This window comes from Berghia stephanieae, chromosome 2, assembly GCF_034508935.2.
Source record: "Berghia stephanieae isolate SIO BIC M18660-M18661 chromosome 2, UCSD_Bste_1.3, whole genome shotgun sequence".
Classification (NCBI taxonomy): domain Eukaryota; kingdom Metazoa; phylum Mollusca; class Gastropoda; order Nudibranchia; family Aeolidiidae; genus Berghia; species Berghia stephanieae.
Genome location: NC_088361.1, coordinates 100,768,494 through 100,790,782, shown reverse-complemented (window position 1 = coordinate 100,790,782; position 22,289 = coordinate 100,768,494). Strand labels below are relative to the sequence as shown.

The 22,289-nt window shown below is 40.0% G+C and overlaps 2 protein-coding genes across 11 annotated transcripts in view; both read right to left on the bottom strand.

Annotated features, from left to right (window-relative positions):
- The window catches only part of LOC144966095 (DNA polymerase kappa-like), a 69,174-nt gene that overhangs the window by 35,076 nt on the left and 11,809 nt on the right, over window positions 1-22,289 (bottom strand). For 2 of the 10 annotated variants that reach the window (XR_013644156.1, XM_078902161.1), the window contains exons 1-6: window positions 11,437-11,714; window positions 4,993-5,171; window positions 4,763-4,881; window positions 4,016-4,168; window positions 3,020-3,611; window positions 1,407-1,531 (exon numbers count right to left, since the gene is read on the bottom strand). Coding sequence is in view for 9 of the 10 variants with exons in the window: in XM_078902161.1 (XP_078758287.1) it covers window positions 1,407-1,531; window positions 3,020-3,611; window positions 4,016-4,168; window positions 4,763-4,881; window positions 4,993-5,171; window positions 11,437-11,690 (1,422 nt within the window). In the remaining variant the exon portion in view is untranslated. Of the gene's footprint in view, window positions 1-1,406; window positions 1,532-3,019; window positions 3,612-4,015; window positions 4,169-4,762; window positions 4,882-4,992; window positions 5,172-7,186; window positions 7,448-11,128; window positions 11,414-11,436; window positions 11,805-22,289 lie in introns of those variants that run through there. The other 8 variants (XM_078902164.1, XM_078902165.1, XM_078902163.1 and 5 more) reach the window with 8 other exon arrangements.
- LOC144966101 (protein AAR2 homolog) overlaps window positions 1-22,289 on the bottom strand; it is a 417,529-nt gene that overhangs the window by 384,865 nt on the left and 10,375 nt on the right. The gene's annotated exons all lie outside the window — the stretch shown is intronic.

The following is a 22,289-nucleotide window of genomic DNA, read 5'->3' as shown; positions in this document are numbered from 1 at the left end:
CTAAGAGGAACACACTCAAATGTTTTACAAATCATAATATATAATATAAAGAAGGCATAATACAGTGCATAACATAGAGATGATTTACAATGAAAAAAATATCATCTCCCAAAACTAACTATACATTCGACTGTTTTCCTCTCAGCCAGGGCATCTGGCCAGGACCAGGACAAAACCAAGTAATCTCATTCCAAGACAAAGACAGAAAGCATGTTGGAAAACAGATATAAGGGGATAGAAGACACAGTGTGTACCTCCCTGCCTGCTATGGGAGGTCAGGATCCCCACCCAGTCGCCGGAATTTGACGGAAGTTGCCCGTAACAAGACCGGCGTTATTTCCAGTGAAACCGGAGTTTTGGCATCACTGCTTTTCCGTTTATCAAGTGATTGGAAAATATACGGAGGATTTATAACACATTGACGTCCGTAAATATAACACATTGACATCCGTAAATATAACACACTGACGTCCGTAAATATAACACATTGACATCCGTAAATATAACACATTGACATCCGTAAATATAACACATTGACGTCCGTAAATAAAACACATTGACGTCCGTAAATATAACACATTGACGTCCGTAAATATAGGGAAAATTGGCAACATTGTAAGAGATTTTGTGAAAATTTTTACTTGTAGAACAGAGAAACCACCCGTGGACATTATTTAATAATAATAATAATAATAATAATAGATCTTTATTGTCCATAAATATGGCAATTTGTCATTTAGTTACACTTGTCATAACGTTATATGATAACTATAACATTGAACAGACACCTCACTCCTACCCATTCTCTCTCTCTCTCTCTTCCTCTCTTTCTTTCACGCATGCGACATACACATCATTAACATATTCATTTCATTTTCAATTCGTTACATTCTTGGCAATTCAACACCAAATATTATCATCATTATCAATTGGTCACTTCATCTAGCCTAATAATATTATCTTTTTAAAATTTCTGGTTTTAATTTTAATTTAGAACTATGTTACTAAAAATATCTTATTTGATTGAATCAGACAGGAAGCTAAGAAAAAAGATTGAATGAAGGAAGAAATAAGAAGAAAAGAAAGAAAAGGGTAAGGAAAATAAGGGATGAGAAAGAAAAAAAAAGGAGAAGAAGAAGAAGAAGAAGAAGAAGAAGAAGAAGAAGAAGAAGAAGAAGAAGAAGAAGAAGAAGAAGAAGAAGAAGAAGAAGAAGAAAAAGAAGAAGAAGAAGAAGAAGAAGAAGAAGAAAACAACGCCTGCTACTTGCAAGGCCATCAGCCATTACAGCTTCATGTCTACATGAAAGCTCTCCATTTGACTTTATTTTGTGTGGTGCTTCTTATCAATGATGTCAGTACATTGTTATGTCATTCTTTTCACTTGCATTCTCTCACTCAAAACGTACCTTTCTGATGGGTAGGTCTTCAATAAACATTTCTATTTCGGCGACATCAGGTAAGATTCGATATTGACCATTTGGCTTCTTCTTGTCAGAGCAGATTTTGGCAAGCATCATATTTGGAGCAATACCTGGAATAGAATTTTTTAAATAATATATCAGCCTGTTTTAAAAAACTGAAATAAAATATGTTTCATTGTCAAAATAAGAAGAAAGGAAATTGGATGCCTTCCAAATAAATATGCTTCAGAATATTGAAAGTAAAACAGAGACTGCAGGTAAGGAAAAATTGTAATATCGCCTAACAGGCGTCATGTCCCGTCCTACATGTTAAATGTTGCTGTTGACCAGGGACCACGTGTAAAGCGCTTTGAGCACATTAAGTGGATATTGCGCTATATAAAGCTCAATTTTTTAAAAGAGACATTTTACTCCTCACTATAACTGTTTTCATTGAACAGTGATGATAATGGAATTTGTCCAAAAAGGAGGAAAATGAAAATATATCAGTCCATCGGGCAAACTCAAGCCGAAAATCAAAAAATTACATATATACAATATGATAGTTATGTAGCATTATATAATATACTTCTTTTGTAACTCTCTAATGAATTGTCCTTTCCAGAAATGTAGATGTTCCTGCTCGAACCTCGAAGAAGTAAATAACAATGAGAAATTGAATATAAGCTTCAATTTAATACATATGAAAACAGATACGTATTATACATTAAACTGAAGCTTACATGCCTTTCCAGTAAGTAATTTTAAAGGCTGACAATATTAATCATACTGCTATTTGTATCAAGAGATGATATATTTTTGGCCCAAAGGCTATGTTACTGCAACCTGGTGGTTATACAGTTTATAAATTAGACTCATGAATATCTAACAACTTGAAAAACATAGTCTATCTAAACAAAGGAAAAATAGTAAATTAAAATAATTTGAACAATTGCTTTCCGAGTCTGTCATCACCCTTGCTTATTGTAATATTTTATCTTTCTATGACAAGATGACTTCTAAATACATAACATGAAGATAGAAGAGTGGTTGAGAGAGAAATATGGGTAAGGGGGTGGGAGGGGGGAAAGAGAGAGAGAGAGAGAGAGAGAGAGAGAGAGAGAGAGAGAGAGAGAGAGAGAGAGAGAGAGAGAGAGAGAGAGAGTGTTTGTGTGTGTGTGTGATATGAATTGATTTTCTATTTTTTGTCCCCAATGCCTACCCAATATCTATTCATCCAAGAACACCACTGGCCTTGTGTCATTTTTGACATCTGGTGTCACCCTGCCTGGGCTGACGTCATAAAAATGCGAGTGTCACCAAAATTTGACACAAGACATGATGGTGATTTTGTCATTCATCTACCATGGAACCACCAGAGTGATTTTCATAGAAAATTTTTTGACACTGCAAAAACAGCGTAACATTTCAAAGAAAATCCCAAAATCCTAGAATTCCGCGGAAGATTATCATCACTGATTGAAAAATGACAACAAAAGATGAAATTATACTCTTCACATACTTGATTTCCTATGGTGATCGACTGAAAAAATGCATTCCATACAATTCCATTCAAAGTATGCAAACTAAATGAAATAGCTTGATGAGATAGAACCTACCGGCACTTGCTGTGAGAAGAGTCTGTTGCTCTATCCTGTTTCTCATTTCAAGGACAGCATCTTCAACAGATCGACCATATACCTTAAGTTTATAGGTCGGCAACTTTTTATTACAAAAAGGACATATGGTTGGAATTCCTTCATGATTTGATTCTGAATCAAAATTGTCAACATAAGATTGGAACTCTGTTTCATCACCAATCAGTGAAAGGAAGACATCAGAGTTCAAGACAGAAGACAGTAAAACATCATTTAGATCACAATGACACACGTCTGTCACTTTTGTTGACTTCTGATACTCAGAGCCAGGGTTCAATTGACTGAAATCTCTGAGAATGAAAGTCCTTTCTGAAATTAAGGATGAATCTCTGCTCTCTAGATGATGTCCAAAGTCCAAGTAAGCCTCATCCAAACTCATAGGACAGAAATTGGGATCGTACAGTGCCAGGATCTTTCGAATCTCATGACTTACTGAAATATACTTGTCAAAATTTGGTTTGACAATAACCAGGCTTGGACATAATTTGAGTCCTATAAACCCAGGCATCGCGGCACGCACACCAAATTTCCGAGCAAGGTAGTTTGATGTACTCTGAAATTGAAATGAAAAAAAGATTTCAAGTTTGCAGAAGTTTTCATTTTCTTATTATTGTAATCCCATCTTAAGCAGCAGAACTAACATTTTGAAACTTATTACAGCTTCATAAATTTGAAATAAATCCCAACTTACTTGAAACAAAAAACATAATCAACTTTTATTTTCTTTCCGATGAATTCAAAATTAATGAAAAGAAAAATCCTTATTAATCCAAAGTGAAAGATCTCTACTATTTTCATTTATATACATCATCAATATAACTCGATTGTGGCTCAAACCAGATGAGCTGGTGAAAACAACGTTGATATCTGGTAATAAAACAATAATTCTTTACAACAATCAGTATTGTCATGATATAAGAAATTCCATGATGAATAAAAATGTATTTTTAATATTACCAGCATCCCCATTCCTCCAACAGCCATAGGTTTTGATTTAAGACGAGGGTCATCCCTCATTTCCACAGCAGCATAGAATGCATCCATATCCACATGCACAATGGTGTGACTTAAATCTGTTTCGAACTTCAGCTTCTCAAGAAGTAGATCAGCCTAAAATGTAAATAAATATGTAAATTAAATGTTTAAAATGGATGAAAAAGGAATTAAAATTCTTTCATTCAAAAAGTTGTAATGTAAGGCGCAACCATCAATAGGTAATATTTTTGTCAGGGGAAAAAATGGTTGGAGCCAGTTATTTTATCAAATTAAAATCATATAAATTTATTTACTTGCTTACCCGAACCAGTGACTAGCTGAGCTCTAGGCTTTCGGTCTCGTGGCATGATATAGAATTTAGATGAAGGTCTTTTGTAGTTGTTCCAGATGACTTTACAATGCTTGGATTTGGTGGGAGGAATGTGCATCTGAGGTCTTCAAGAGGTTAAAAATTCTTATCTTTTAAATAAATTTGTGAGACTCAGATTCAACTTTACATCCTATCAAGTAATCCATGGAATCACAGCATAAAATGAGAAATGGAACAAAGACTGATTTGGTCTGTCCTTGGGATATGGCAGATCTATTTGACTCTCAGTTTCACCTCCGTGCATTCTGTGATTCACAATGCCAACCCCCCCCCCCCCCCCTCTTCCCCAAAAATACAAAAACAAACAAAACCCCATTGAACTTCAACACTGCACTTGCCTGAACGTTTCCCTCATGTAGAGTTTGGGGGCCGATTTGATCAGCATATGACTTGAATTTCTCTATCTTAAGATCAAGCTCTTCTTCCTTCTTTCTTTCATTTTCATAAAATTTTGAGCCTGAAGAAAATGATCAGAGAAATAAAATATAAAATTAAATAATAATAAAACGCTCTGATTCATAAAAGTTTAGGGAAAATGAGAAATATTTTAAGCAGAACCGATACTCGCCTTTTGATGCATCATAAATAATTTGATTGATTTTTGTCTTATCCAGTCCGTCCATTCCTGCTTTGTTGTCGTTGATTTCCATCCTGCTCATCAAAGCTGGACCAATCAAAGCTGGACCAAGCTTCCTTCCCTCGTCACTGCCTTTATCAAAGTCTGAAATGGCATTTGCAGCCATTTTCCTGATGAAAAAAAAAAAGGAAAATATTTTTTAAAACGAATAACGGAAAACTAGCCAGAGCCTAATCCTTTTTTCTTTTCATTGTCGTCTGTCAGAGGTGAAGGTCAGAAGCTGATGCAGCGAGACTCCATAGCTCTTTCTATTACGTTTATTTTTGGGCCAATAATTCCTGCTATGTCTCCAGGGGAGCCCACATCAAAATACATAAACCTGGGTAAACGAAAGGAACCTGAACCAGCAATCCAGACTGACAAGAACCAGACATGGATCCAACCACCAATATTACTGGTCCAAATTGTGCCTATGGATCGATCCATGCCGGTACCACTGGAAGATAACATCAATCCCCCTCAGCCAGAAAATCTAGGAGATCAGGAATAACCAACGGGGGGCGACATCCAAAGACCTCAGCCACCCATGGAGCCAGTCCGACCACCTCAGCCACCCATGGAGCCAGTCTGACCCCCTCAGCCACCCATGGAGCCAGTCCGACCCCCTCAGCCACCCATGGAGCCAGTCCGACCCCCTCAGCCACCCATGGAGCCAGTCTGACCCCCTCAGCCACCCATGGAGCAGTCCAACCCCCTCAGCCACCCATGGAGCCAGTCCAACCCCCTCAGCCACCCATGGAGCCAGTCCGACCCCCTCAGCCACCCATGGAGCCAGTCCGACCCCCTCAGCCACCCATGGAGCCAGTCTGACCCCCTCAGCCACCCATGGGGCCAGTCCCACCCCCTCAGCCACCCATGGAGCCAGTCTGACCCCCTCAGCCACCCATGGAGCCAGTCCGACCCCCTCAGCCACCCATGGAGCCAGTCTGACCCCCTCAGCCACCCATGGAGCAGTCCGACCCCCTCAGCCACCCATGGAGCCAGTCCAACCCCCTCAGCCACCCATGGAGCCAGTCCGATCCCCTCAGCCACCCATGGAGCCAGTCTGACCCCCTCAGCCACCCATGGAGCAGTCCAACCCCCTCAGCCACCCATGGAGCCAGTCCAACCCCCTCAGCCACCCATGGAGCCAGTCCGACCCCCTCAGCCACCCATGGAGCCAGTCTGACCCCCTCAGCCACCCATGGAGCCAGTCCGACCCCCTCAGCCACCCATGGAGCCAGTCCACCCATGGAGTCAGTCTGACCCCCTCAGCCACCCATGGAGCAGTCCGACCCCCTCAGCCACCCATGGAGCCAGTCCAACCCCCTCAGCCACCCATGGAGCCAGTCTGACCCCCTAGGGCCACCCATGGAGCCAGTCCGACCCCCTCAGCCACCCATGGAGCCAGTCCGACCCCCTCAGCCACCCATGGAGCCAGTCCGACCCCCTCAGCCACCCATGGAGCCAGTCCGACCCCCTCAGCCACTCATGGAGCCAGTTCAACCCCTCAGCCACCCATGGAACCAGTCTGACCCCCTCAGCCACCCATCGAGCCATGGAGCCAGTCCGACCCCCTCAGCCACCCATGGAGCCAGTCCGACCTCCTCAGCCACCCATGGAGCGTCCAACCCCCTCAGCCACCCATGGAGCCAGTCTGACCCCCTCAGCCACCCATGGAGCCAGTCCAACCCCCTCAGCCACCCATGGAGCCAGTCCGACCCCCTCAGCCACCCATGGAGCCAGTCCGACCCCCTCAGCCACCCATGGAGCCAGTCTGACCCCCTCAGCCACCCATGGAGCCAGTCCGACCTCCTCAGCAAATGGATCGACCTCAGGAGCCAGTCCACCACCCTCAAGAAAAGGTCCCAAGTGACTTTTACGGCTCGCTCCCAATAACAACCCAGGGAGAACCGAGACCCCCTTGTCACCAACGAGAACAAAATGTTCAGCTTCCGAGAAAAGCACACAATAGTAAAGTCGGCCGACTGTTTTAAGATACATATACCTTGTTTTGTAAATAACACAAATGTTTTATTTACATGGTTTTCCTTTTTGTTTTATATTTTCTGTTTCTTTTTTTTTTCCTTATGTACATTTATAGGAATATGTATGAAGTGTCTGTATAGAATGTGCAATCAATTACCTCTTTTTAATCCCATTGCACATCCTTCAGTTGTCCAGCAAAAACTTTCAATTACTTTTCCACTTTAAGTTAAAGATTACAGCAAGATATGCTGTGATGTTGATTTTGATATTTAGTTTTTGTGTAAATTCCTTTTCACACATTATCAACTTGTTGCATATTTCATCTGTCCTCATTTCTCCTTCCAGAAATAACTTTAACTCCCTTTATTTTATTCTTCCTTAAGCCTTTAACGACACGATTGTCATTCCCCCTTAAAGACTGGGATGGGGGGGGGGGGGGGGGGGGGGGGGGGGGGGGGGGGGGGGGACATAGAGGATTATTTATCATGTCTGTAACATCTTTATTATTCTTTATTCTTTAGATGCCCATCATTGTGAGGTTTGAATGAAACCAACAAGTTGTAAATAAAACAAGTTCGAACCAACCAAATGCCTTATGGTTATTTAGTTTTCATTTTACCATGAGAGATGGGAAGGGGAACGGATAACACTATGACAAAAGAGAGAGAGAGAGAGAGAGAGAGAGAGAGAGAGAGAGAGAGAGAGAGAGAGAGAGAGAGAGAGAGAGAGAGAGAGAGAGAGAGAGAGAGAGAGAGAGAGAGAGAGAGAGAGAGAGACAGAGAGAGAGAGAGAGAGAGAAAGAGAGAGATGTTGGGGGGGGGGGGAAGTAAGGGGGAATGGAGAAAGATGAAAGAAACAATGGGTTGTCTGATGATGTAGATCAAAGGAGTGTTATAGAGGTGCTTCACGGTGCATGCTTCATGAAATTTAAACTCTTACAGTGATACTGATACTTTTTTTCTTCTCCAGATTACTTATGCAGAATAAATCGTTTCCACCAAGAGAGCAGTAACAGTAAGAGTATTTTTCTACTCAGGGTTCAATTAAGCTAGAATCGCAAAGCTTGTCTTTTAAAGATAACATTAAGACTAAGATCTGCAGTTTGGGTAGCGTAAGATTGAATCTCACCTCTAATGGGTAAAATTGTTTTGATTAAAAAAAAAAGACACAAACATACACCCACACATGAGCATGCGCACTCACGACAATGAGGTCCACCCATTGCTTGTATTGCAACAACAAACCAGTTAATGTACGTAGATCCTGAGGCTAGATGCCCCGTTACCGTGCACATAGGCACTCCCCACCACAAAAATTATGAAATAAAATTAATAAAAAGGAAGGAAGGAAAGAAACAGACACACACACACACACAGAGTCTCCATCCGCTACGGAACTAATTTTGTGCACCAATTTTTACTGCACTTATGCACCAAATTGCATATCTAGAGACACTTCTTCCGTAATGTTTTTCTAAATAAACTGTTTTAAAAACCTGTCTTTTGGTGACCAAGCCATGGGATAGAATAGAATGACGTGACCCCGATGATTTCGTGAGGAATGAATCATGGATCATGAAAATTTACGAAATAATTTTAAAATAATTTCAAACAAAAACAAAACTTTTGAAATTCATCAAGGATTGTCTCGTACCATTTTTTAAAAATAGAAAACAAATTCATCTTCAAATCTAACTGCTTTTGACGGTAGGTGTTAAGTTATTTTTCTTTTTCTATCTAACTTTCAAGGCACTAATACTAATACTCATCTTGGTTCCACTGGCACACCTCTCTAGTTGCAGTTGCAGTACTACTGTGAATAACGAAAACGACTGCTATCTACTATTCGCAGTACTACTACTGCAAATAGAGGAAATCATTACTGCAAATAGAGGAAATCATTATTCGCAGTACTACTGCAAATATTCAAAGTACTAGAACCACTGGGAGACCTTCCATAATCTACTACACCCCAAGTATTCTTGTTCTAGTAGGGGGTTTGGGAGGGGGGAAACTTTTTTTTTAAAGTCTCCCCCCGCCCAAACCCCCTACTAGAAGTTCTAGTGTAGGTAGGGAGTTTGGGAGGGGGGAGACTTAAATTTAAAAAAAGTTTCCCCCCTCCCAAACCCCCTACTAGAACAAGAATACTTGGGGTGTAGTGTAGAGACGTGAGCCGGTGTTACCAATACTTAGCTTCTATACCACGACAAATCATTCGTTTGGACAAAAAAAATAAATAAAAAACTTACCGCTTACCGTCAAAAGCAGTTTAGATTTGAAGATGTATTTGTTTTCTATCAAAAAACATTCGGTACTAGACAATCCTTGATGAATTTCAAAAGTTGTGTTTGAAATTATATCCTAAATATTTTCATGATTCATTCCTCACGAAATCGTGGAGGCTTACGTCTGTTTTCAAGGTGCCGCCCAAGGTTTTTAAAAAAGTTTATTGAGAAAAAGATACGGAAAAAAGTGTCCATAGATAGGTATGCAATTTGGTGCATTAGTGCAGTAACAATTGGTGCGCAAAATTAGTTCGTAGCGGATGCGAGACTGCGTGTGTGTGTATGTGTGTGAGTGTGTGTGTGTGTCTCTTTCTTTTTTTTTTTGGGGGGGGGGGGGGGGGGGGGGGGGGGGGGGGGGGGGGGGAATGCCTGCGTACACGGTAACGGGGCATCTCGCCTCAGGATCTCGTACACGTAAACTGGTTTACCGTTGCAACACAAGCAATAGATGGTCCTCGCTGTTGTGACCGCGCGCGCACGTGTGTGTGTGTGTTATTTTTTTTTTAAATCAAAACAATTTTAACCATTAATGGCGAGATTCGATCTTACACTCCCCAAACTCCAGATCTTAGTCTTAATGTTATCATTAAAAGACAAGCTTTGCGATTTATAGTTTAATTGAAGCCCGAGTCGAAATATACTCTTACTACTGCTCTCTTGGTGGAAATGATTTATTCTGCATAAGCAATCTGGAGAAAAAAATCAGTGTCACTGTAAAAGGTTAAAATTTCACGAAGTACGCACTGCTGTAACAATCCTTTGATCTACGTCATCAGGCAACCCATTGTTTCTTTCATCTTTTCCCATTCCCCCACCCATCTCTCTCTCTCTCTCTCTCTCCCTTTCTCTCTCTCTTGTCATAGTGTTATCCCTTCCCCTTCCCATCTCATTGTAAAATGAAAACGTTCTGCTGTTTGCAGATACATGTATGATTGTTTTGTTTTTTCTCTCTCACTAGGCATTTGAAAAAAACAAAACAACTTAACCTTTTAAAGGCGAATATCAATCTTACTTGGGCCAAAAATAAAATCTTACCGTTTTCATCAAAAGACAAAAAAAAATACAATTTTAAAACATGAGCTTTTATATAGGGCAATATCCATCCAATGTGCTCAAAGCGCTTTTTATCAATATTCTTACTGCTCTTATGGTGGAAACGTTTTTTTTTTTTCTGCGTTAAAAAATAATAATAAATGGAGACTATTATTTGAAAACGAAAAAATCAGAGTCACTGACAAAGGGTTAATTGCAGTACTCCTGCATCCTGTGAGACTCCTGCGGCACTTGCTAATCATAAAAAAGGAAATAGCAATCAACAATACTAACCTGAAAAAAAAATTATGGGGGGCGGGGGAAGAGAGCAAACCCAGTAGCAATGCAACCTTTAGCGGCGAAATTCGATCTTTGACCTAACACCAAATCTTCTTTCATCAAAAGACAAGTAACAGCAAAACGATTATAGACAATTGAAGTCCGAGTTGCGATAGTCTGACTGCTCTCTTGGTGGAAACGCTGTATTCCTTGTTAACAGTGATAAAGATAAAAGCAAACTATTATCTGAAAGCAAAAAATTTGCTTCTCTGTTAAGGGGTTAAGAACACCAGCCAGCATCGTTGATATGCTCTACGTCACCAAGGTCACTAAGCGACACGTCTCCCTTTCGTCTTCATGCAACACCCCCCCATCCTCCCCCCCCCCCTCCACTCTCACGGTGGTGGTGGCGGCGGATAAAAAAGGCCTTTTTTTCTTTCATTCAATCAACTTGACTGCTGGTGGACCCTAGGCCTCTCTACAAGTACAAGAAATAATACTCACTTTTTCTCTGCTCCTACGAAAATATCTACCCCCCACCAGTCTAATTATTTGTAGCAGACGACAAATTTCTCAAAACGGTCACGTGACACTGTAAAAACAACACAGGAAGTCCATGAAAGCTTATTTATGGCATTTCCTTTGAACCGTGTAAACAACAAAATTTCGTTTTCATTCAACTCAACGGGTCAGATTGGCCGGTATTTTTTAACGAACTAAAGTTCTGAAAAATCAAAATGTTTCTTAGAAAGTTGAAAGATGCTAGTTTTTGAAACAGAGGTAGGTTTTTTAAAAAAATCTTTATATTTTACGTGAATGCATGCTCAAGGCGAGTTGGACGTTCAGCGGAGGTTGGTAGGCCAAAGGCCCACCTCTCTAGTAGCTTATATGGAAGGTCTCCCGAACCACTGCTTATCGAAGTAAGTGGCCTTTCCTTTCCAAAATTTAAAATTAAAAAGGCAACCCAGAGAGAGAAAATTAAGTAGATGGCTCTTAGTATGTGAAAACAAATTCTGTTAGGTGAGATGTTTAAACAATATACATCTATCGTCGAGACTACATTCATTCTTTTCTGCTGGCTAAACTGGAAATACTTGCTTACTTTTCACTTCTTATTCCCTGAATGTTGAAAACAAAAGTTGAAAGCACCTATTTGTACTTTCAAATGAGAGAGCTGCTCGAATATAGGATTATCTTTTTTTTTCGCATTTTTAAATTCCTTGTGTATTTCCCTTCTTCTTCTTCTTCTTCTTCTTCTTCTTCTTCTTCTTCTTCTTCTTCTTCTTCTTCTCTGTGTGTGTGTGTGTGTGTGTGAGTGTTTTCCGAGCAGAGTTCACAACGTTGTTCAAGTCACATTTCCAAAAAGAAAAAAAAATGAACCCCGTATTCAATTTATGTAACGGGGCATCAAAATCACCCCGACGTACGAAAAGGGATATTCTTTTATATTGCTATATATAGCATATTGCCATGGGGTAACTAAATATCCCCGACGTACGAATAGGGATAGTTCTTTATTTTACTTTAGATAGTATGCGCTTGGCTAAGAAGCTCATAACATTGCCATCCGGAAGTATAACGGACCAACACACAAAACGGTGTGTAACCATGAACTTTTATAGTGTGGTTGATACAGGTTAGTGAGAATTACTCACAAACGCGGATGGCAAAATACAATAACAAAGGCTTGAGTGACGTCATCTTCGTTCTATCTATATATTGTCAAACGGGTTAGTGTGTTATTTCAGGAAGGGTTTGGAAAAGGGTGTGTCAGTTGTAGATTGGGAGTATGAAGATGGTATGTGTTTTAAATTAGACAAGGAACATTTTGGATGAAATGAAAGTGTATATTTATTACTTGTCTACATGAGGCCGTATGGATCAACGCGTAACGATTTTGACGATAATGTAAGTTGTTTTGGTGAACTGTTAAATCAATTGACAAAAGTGACCGATCAGGAAGGGATTATAGTAGCAGGAGACATGAATGCAAGGACGGCGGAGAGAGAGAGAGAGAGAGAGAGAGAGAGAGAGAGAGAGAGAGAGAGAGAGAGAGAGAGAGAGGGGGGGGGGGTTGTTTGACTGTTGACATTAGAGAGAATTTTTGGAACCACATAGAAGAGCTTTCGGTAGAGAATGTTTTATGTGAAAGAGATTTTTTTAATGTAATGACATGACAGTTAGGCGTTTTAATGACAAAAAAAGTAAATGAATATGGACTGAAATTACTCCAATTATGTTACACATGTGACCTTGCAATATTAAATGGGAGAACAGGGGAGGATAAAATGAAGGGATGCACAACGTTTGGCAATAAAAAAGGGGAGAGTACAATCAACTATGTTATTTGCAATAAGCGGGTTATAGGAAATGTGTGTGGTTTTAACGTCCACGAAACAAAGGAAATGTCAGATCATAAGATAATATCGTTTACTTTGAAATTAAATAATAGTGAGCATAGACGGGAGGTAAGTGACGGTTTAGATGGGGTTATGCTGGCAAAGTGGAAAGGCGATGAAAAGGAGAATTATGTTACATTATTAAATACAGAAGTGTGTCATAATACCTAAGGTGAGAAATCTAATATATTTGGTACAAACTAACACAGATCCAGAGGTATTAGAGGGTAATATAGTCGAGTTAACAGATATTTTAACAGAAGCAGGGGTAGATCATGTAGTTAGGATAGAGGGGAGAGGGGATAAACAAAAGAAAGGGCAAAGTATTCACTGAGCGTACACATAAGTTTATAGAGACGGGGACAGGGGAAAGCAGGACATTGATGTGGAAGGAAAGGAATAAATACAGGAAGGGAAGTAGGAATAACAAGAAATTACAGCAGCATTTATTGGATTTAAGTAAACATGAACCACAGAACTTTTGGAAGGAAATAAAAAGAAATTCATTATCTTGAAGAGAGTTGCAAGATATTACGACAATTTAAAAACTTTAACTGATAAAGAATGAAGGGTTGGGGAGATGGATAGAGCGGGAATTGCAGAGGTTGAGAATGGTTTGGGAAGGAATATTATAAATATAGACATTTTATATAAGCCAATCAAGATAAAGGAACGGGGTAATGCGCTATATAAATGCAATTTATTATTTATTATTATTATTATAAAAACCAATTAAGGCGCAAAGCTACTGGTGTGGATAATACATTGAATGAATTTATTATTAATGGAAATACACAAATCAAATTACTGATTTTATCAATTTTCAATAAGATACTAGAACTGGAATATTTCCCCTTGATATGGAGTTAGGGTAGAATTGTGCCGATTTTTAAAAATGGAGATGAAAGAAAAGTGAACAATTACAGAGGGATAACAACAATGAGTTGTATAGGAAAACTGTTTACAATGAACGAAAGACTAAATGTATGGGTGGAGAGAGAGAGAGAGAGAGAGAGAGAGAGAGAGAGAGAGAGAGAGAGAGAGAGAGAGAGAATGTGTTAAACGAGGTTCAATATGGATTTAGCAAGGGAAGGAGCACAGCAGACTGCCTTTTTATTTTACACGGCCTGATCGAGACATTGCTATCTAAAGGGAAGAAGCTACATGGTGTGTTTATCGACTATGAAAAGGTATACGACATTATTGACAGGGTTGCCCTCTCTCGGCCCAACTATACATCTTAAGTCTCGAAACCGTTTTGGAAAAAAATTAGGAGAAACCCCAAAATTAAAGGCACCAGAATTCTCGGAAAAGCCAACAAAAAACTCATCGCGTATGCTGATGATGCAACCCTGATTCCGAGAGATATGCCTAGCATACACAAAATTTTAGAAACTTTCAAAAATTTCGGCCTCGCAAGTGGTGCCAAACTAAATATTAAAAAGACCAAAATCATGAATCTCGGACCCGAAACCTTGGAAACTGAAAAAGCCCAGATACCCGACATGCAATGGGTTAACCAAATTAGAATCCTCGGAATGACGTACTGTCAAAGACACACTACACCGAAACACATCTGGAGTGGAATTGTACACAATATAGACAAGAAACTACATTCATACACATACATCAAAGCCAATATATTCGATAGAACCAGGATAGTGAACACCTACATTATTCCAAAAATCTTATACTACATCAAAATCTTCAAACCTCCGTACACCACAATAGAGACATCAGAAAGACGCATAGACACATTCATACTACAAGACGCAAAACCCATTCCACACGAAATACTCACACTCCCCACAGAATCAGGCGGCACAGGACTAAAATGTATTAAAAGAACCATAGATGCACCTAGGATCATATATATATATATATATAGACAAAATAATACAAGAATCGACAGGAAATAAATTAGGGACATTCAACTTAGGGACACGACTAACACAATTTAAAAAGATCGACCACACACTCCCCCATTTCGGAGGTAAGACACACCCTCCTTTTTACAAAGCGTGTGTAGGACTAGTAAACAAATACCCAGACACAATAAATAAACAATTAGACAGTAAACAGATATACAGAACAATAAACACACTAAACAAACGCAGAGAACAAGACCTAATGCACGCATCAGGACTAACATTAGACAACATGAGAGTGGCCTCAGAAAACCTACACACACATGTTACCTCTAGATACAGTAATCATATAACATACAGACTAATGTTCAACGCCTTACCAACAAGCAACACGCCCAGATGCGCCTTGTGCCGTGCTCTTTGTCCAACACAAAATGTACACATTTTCACACACTGCATAAAACAAAAACACTGATTAGATCCACAATCGACACAATACACAAAGCAATACGACAACCCATACATACAGAAATAGCATTTAGACACAATATCATCCCCAAAACTGACAATGCAACACATGAAATAAACATACACATTCTAGCAGCAGCAAGACAAGCGATATGGACAGCATGGATAGGTCAAGTACACAGACAAAACACCACTAATACCGACATGTCATTACTATTTCTTAACATAATACAAAAGAAATACAAAAACGATTTAGATAAAGAGAGAGAAACAACATGGAACAAATATACCGATCTAATAACCCAATTCAAATAGATGACCTTCCACCGGGACATTTCAACTCCCTTCACCACACCCACAACCTGACCTTACCCCTCCCCCCCCCCCCCCCCCCCCCCATCCCGAGTGAACTAGCTTTATAAACTTTATTTATTAATATATTACTTACACCTCTCATATCAATCAATTACCTGACTGATCGTTTACTTTTATATCTTCCCACTCCCTGTATTTAGCTTTTCTTCTTTCCCTTATTTTTTGCCTTATTTATTATCCTATTCTATGTGAAATGTCCTTTCCGCCCTCTCTACCACACTGATATATCCATATCATTTTCACCAACTCCAATAAAAATAATCATTGCCAAATAACCTGGTTACAACCAACAAGGTGCGTCCATGTCTATTCTTACCCCCCCCCCCCCCCCTTTCGGCCTCCGGAATAATATAATCAGAACCATTCTGTATATAACTAATTCTACCTTTTCCTTTGTTCTACCCCCCCCCCCCCCCCCCCCCCCCGATACAGTACATCCAACCCAAATCCAACCCAATCCCACATCACTGTGATACAAACGGAGACGGAAAAGAATACCAACATAAACGACAAAAGATCACGCCAAGGAAAAATGCAAAGTACCACCGTTTTGTATTTTTATTTACCTGATACAAAACTATAGCTAGAGTAGAGAACACAGACCCTATTTCGGCTCTAAAAGATCATGTGGCAAATACAACCATCTAATAATAAATAATACAAATACTAACATACAAAATACCCCCCCCCCCTCCCCCCCAACCAAAAATCCCCATTCATACTAAACTCAACAAAATAATAATTACAAACTTCAAAGGAAAAGACGTGGCACATGAGTGTAAATACGATATAATTTTTAAAAATTAAATAACAATGAATCAAACCTTCCGATGCGGCCTCGGCAAACTCGGCGCAATGGCCATTGACAAAGACGGCGCGGGGCAAAGTGAAGCAGCGAATGACGCTCGGTTAGAGAGCGGGAAAGTGGGTGGCCACCCTTGGACTCCTTAGGGAGCAAGGGAATAGGTTACTAACACATTAATCAAAAGTTTCTCTTTAAAAACATAACCACTTTCATTACCAGTTCCAATGTGTCCCCATAATTTAGCAATAGCACAAGGGAGCGTTCACATATTATGTCAACACTTTGGGGGGGGGGGAGGGGGGGGGGTCTGCCAAATGTTGACAAGTGTTGACATGGGGGAGGGGGGGGGGGGTGGGGTTCATACCCAAGATTATGTCATTAAAATTTGGTTATACAAATAGAATAAAAACACACCCAAGAAAAACACTGTAAAAGTTGAAATGAAAAGTTGAATACAACGAAGTAGAAAGAAGAATGGCCCCACTCTCCAAAGATACTGCAGCTGTAATCCTTCCCTTTGACACATTTGGCAGTCATTTGGACAAAAACAACAAGACTGTTGATGAAGACCTGGAAAGACAGAATTTCAAAGCCGCCGGAGAAATTTTAGCAAGCATCTGGTCTGAATCAGTGATTGATGGCTATCCAGTTGTTGGAGAATTCATTCCCCCGCCAGACCCAGAAGAAAATAGACCAATAGAGTCTAAGGCAACAGAGAGTTGGAAACTTAAACATGTGAGACAAAGTCAGTACATGCTACAGATCATAAAATGTAGTGACACCACATGCTGCAAGTCCTGGAGAACAAACTACACTACCTTTTTTCCGGATCGATTTTCGCCACCACCAGTGCCAATTGCTCCATGTGATGCTGGTCTGAAAATAAGCAACCAAGGAAAGTTTGGCAGTTTATTCCAAAGTTTGTTTCTGTCCAAAATCAACAACACCAACTGCTATGATGAGCATTGCCCATCTCTGAAAAGAACCGACAGGAAAGGAATCAGCATTCTGAAAAAGCGAAAATGTCCAAAATGCACCCTTTATCATTCCACTATTGTTGCAATGAAAGAGCATTCCAGAAAATGTGGGACACTGAGTGAAGAGACATCAGCGGAAGAATATGATATTGATGAGGAGGAAGAACCATTGGAAACTGAATCAGTGTCAATGTCGGAGGTTGAAGGAAGGAACATTTTTGAGTCTATAAACTTTATGTTTGGAAATTGAAATGTCCCAGATGACAGCCCAGTAGTACAAATGATGTCCTTGTCACTACACCTTAGAAAATCAGTAAAGCTCATAATAATGTTTGAAGTTTACCTCAACACCCATTTCATTGTGTTATTTTTTTCAGTAGCATACAAACATGTCTACAATAGGGTTTCCGTGACGTGAAGCGGATTAGTAACATATATGTTATTATTTGGATAGGACATCAGTCTTCACAAATTACTTTTTACCAGATCAGGTGATCCACCTACACCTATTCACTGCTGGGTGGACAGGGGGCCCCCGAAAAAAAATGTGGCTGCGATGGGAATCAACTTGAGTTGTCAGGTCTTCAGCCACGCTCTAACAACTGAACTACCCTAAACATGTCTACATCTTCAAAATGGACTTTTTTTTGTTAACATCGTGTAATGCTGGCTACCAGTATTGAACAGAGACAAAGAGGTATATATCAAATTTCACACCTTTTGGCACTCAGTTGTTTTTACCTCTTTTCCTCTGTTCAATAGCCACCATCACATGACTTTCACGAAAAATCATCGACGTATGAATATAGACGGGACGCTAAACGAGAGAGTTGCGAGGCGTGCATGGGGAACTGCCGCGCACGCTATAGCGCTCCACCTCTTCTCGCTCGCCGCACCAAGGCAACGACTCGACTCGATAACCACATCATAATATTCTTCAACAAAGCTCTTTAGAGTGGGCTTATATTCCACCCGTATTATTATTATTATTATTATTATTATTATTATTATTATTATTATTATTATTATTATTATTATTATTATTATTATTATTATTATTATTATTATTACTTATTTTATCCTTTCGGTGCTTGGCAACAAGTCCGTCACAGTGGATCGCCGTCTCCATCGGATACAAGTGTTGTAATCTTGCCCCAGGTCTATTATCTCTACTTCTTCTTCTTCTTCTTCTTCTTCTTCTTCTTCTTCTTCTTCTTCTTCTTCTTCTTCTTCTTCATTATTATTATTATTATTATTATTATTATTATTATTATTATTATTATTATTATTATTATTATTATTATTATTATTATTATTATTATTATTATTATTATTATTATTATAATTACCTACAGCACGATCAGTTAAGTCGAAAGAAAACACCATTCACTGATTCATTAAAACTAACAATGTGTAACACCTCCCCCCCCCCCCCCCTTTCCCCCTTTTGTACTTATAGTCCACTGAAAAGGATGATCTTGTTGAACTTCATCCTTTTTTATGTTTTCCCCATCATTATTTTCCGTCTCTGGTACATTTGCCCCGCTTTGAAAAGTCTCATCCTAAAGTAAACGCTGGAGATGGATTTGACTAGCTGTGTGATGTGATTGGTTTCTATGGCTATCTCGTGGTCAAAAAAATGGTCCCTTAAAGAAGGGAAAAGGCTAAGGTGTTTGGAGCGGAGATGGGACAAGACGACGGTCTGCATGTGAAGGTCAATGTGACTCTGGGACGGAAGTCTGTCCATCAATGCTGGACTAGGCATAGTGCAGCGAAACACCTTTTCACACGTTTCCACAACTGTCACAACACCATTTGATGGGATGGTTAGACCGCCAGTGTTCTTGCGCTTGAGGAATTGAGATTGCGTAGAAGATGTGTTTTGTGCATCATACAGCGCGTCCTTACAGGTGTTGCATTTGATGGACTTTTGGGCTTTTTTTTGCAACAAATCCGGCCGTGTAAAATAAACAGGACTGTCGCCAATCTGAGTCGCTGACGAGAGGCGTGTCCAGTAAGTCGTTTATTGCCACCATCATTTCTTGGTCCTCTTCCTCTTCCACTCTTGACTTTTCACAATCCATCTTCGTTAGAGGAACTGGCTTTCTTGTGTCCAGTGGGAAGTCCAGTTGCAACTCAACTGTGTCGTCCTGTGGGGTAGAATTTCCATTGTCCGACGCCTTGATCAAGTTGGTTATCATCAGACTTTTGAGGGCACTGCGGAACTGTTGGGCGTTAGGGTTGTTGTTCCACCCATTTCTCTGCCGAATTTTACTGAAAAACATTTCGACGTGATCCTGTGAGAACTTGTAAGTGAGGAAATACTGGTTGCCACGGGCAAAAAGTTCTCTTGCAAGATCCAGGGTTGATTGGGCCGTTATGATGAAGCCCAGGACACATTGATTCTTCAGGGTTCTGTGTATTGGCAATCCCGATGGCTCTTGGAGAGACACGAGGTATTTCTGGACATCCTCCAAAAATGGTTGCCATGACTCTACATTCTGGGGACTCAAGGCAGCTTTCGAACCTCTTGCAAACGGATTTTTTGTGTTGAGTATATCAAACAGCCGGTCGATTGTCCGTAGAAAAAGGCACGTTTCCTCAGAGTCCTTGAATTGCTCCAGCTTTAGGTCGTCCCTCAGATGGTCAATAGCTGTGGCCACACTATTGGACAGTGTTTGCGCGGCTATTTTGACTTTCATTTTCACATTTTGAAACTTGATGTGTTTTTCCGTGATCTTGTTTGCAAGGTACAGACTGTCTTTTTTCTGTAGCAGGTGAAGTTGGACAATGTATTGCCAAGAAATTGGTTTCACTCCGCTGTTCGTGGTTCTCGTCAAGCTTCCTGTGTCCGCCAGTAAGTTTCTGAATAGCTTCAGCATATGGGGAGGGTCACATATCATGTAGACATTTTCATCCTTAAACTGAGGGTGGGGATGTTTGAAGTTGGTCTTCAAAGTCTCCAGATTTATGTCGCAGCCCAGCTCTGTTGCGGCTTTCATGTTGGCCTTCAGACCGTCGGCGACAACAGCTTTTACTATGAGATTGTAGTCTGCTGCTTTTTCCATGGCTTCTTTGATACAAAATGCCAGCTGAGAGGAGTTAATATGGTCCGTCAAAAAATAGGCCATTGGCACTTTCCATCTCCCTTTCAAACTGACCAGCATGAATACCAGTGCATTCGTAGCCTCCCGACTGTCGACGGGTCCTTGTCCGAAGTCTCTGAATCCGCAGAATCTGTGCTCACTGGGTACCCATGACACGTCCTGCCTTATACTCATTTCGTCTAATATCAACGAGCAGTATTTACTATTGGTCTCCTCAGCTTTTTTCGACGCAACTTGTAGCATATTGTCCAGGTATCCAGGCGAGCAACTAATTGACGCTTTCCAGTGACGAAGAGTCCGTTGGTGAGGTAGACGCAAAATGGGCCTCACAAACTCGTATGCCTTCGGAGACAAGAAGTGAAGAGCAAGGGCAAACTTCTTCACCTTAGGAAGGTAAATCCTTTTCTTTGCGTTACCACATCTTTGAATATGACGAAAAAGGTCCAGAGACATTCCACTAAAAGTTTTTTTGTAGAATCGCTTCAGCTTTGGCCTTTATTAACCGTTGATTTTTAAGACCGCTTATGATCTCTGTCAATTTTTTGTTACGGGATTTTGATCGCATAATTTTTGTGCGATTGTTTTTGAGTTTTTTCCTTAGCCTTGCCAGTTGGTTTTCTAGTTTAGTTTGTTTATTTGCATTTGAACAAAAGTACGTGTGGTCTTGAAGAGCGGAATTTAGATTTTCACTGGTTCGAAATGGTCGATTGCTGGTCATAGTTGGGTTTCTTATTAATTTTCTCCTCTGGATGGCCGTTTTCGGCTGCAAATGTTGTGGATATGTAAAAACGGAAGGAATTGCAGTCTTTTTCAATCGCCGCCTTGTTTTGCTCGCTGTAAAGTCTGTGGCTGTAAAGTGTTTGCTGCAGATTCTAGTGAACCGAGATGGTGTGAATTTCTGTCGTTTAATCGCGACAATCCATTGTTTTCTCATTGGAGGATTTGAAGGAAAACGGTGGAAGGTAAGATCTTCTTCTCTGTCATTAGAATGAAGTTCGGACCTCTTGGTCTGTCTATTAGAACAATTCCAGGCAACACAACATGAGCCTTTCCATTTCTTTTTCTTCAGGCACTGACAAAACAAAACAGAAAAACCCAAAAAACAATTAGCAATTATCAATGCTTGTTGCGGAATATATTTAAAATCGGGGCCTTTTCGCATCAGCACAGTAAGGGGCTTTCGCTTAGGCGGGATTTATAGATAAAAATATAAAATATCATACACAAATAAAGCAACAACAACAACAAAAGTTAAATTACATAGTGTCATGGTCTCAAGTGAGTAAAGAGCTACTTGACTATGCATAAAGATATATGTAGAATGAGGCCCCAGAATTTACTAGTTACTATAAATGAAAAACAATTAACGATTTGTTTACAATGAAATAAAAATAATGATGAAATTTAATTAAAAGAGATAAACAGTGATCGTGGCAGTTACAAATAGAGATATGAATATTTTACGTAACTTATGATAATATGTCAGGTTCATAAGTTTACGTTTCCAGGCAGTTGATGGGTTTGGATGATCTATTCCTCTGATAACAGGATCGGACTCGTAAAATTCCACTTCCAGGCAATTGGTAAGAAGTTGTTGTGAAGTCCTTTGACAGCGGGCTTGGGTTTGATCCTTGAAGATTATACAATCAAAGTTAAAAGCTCCGGC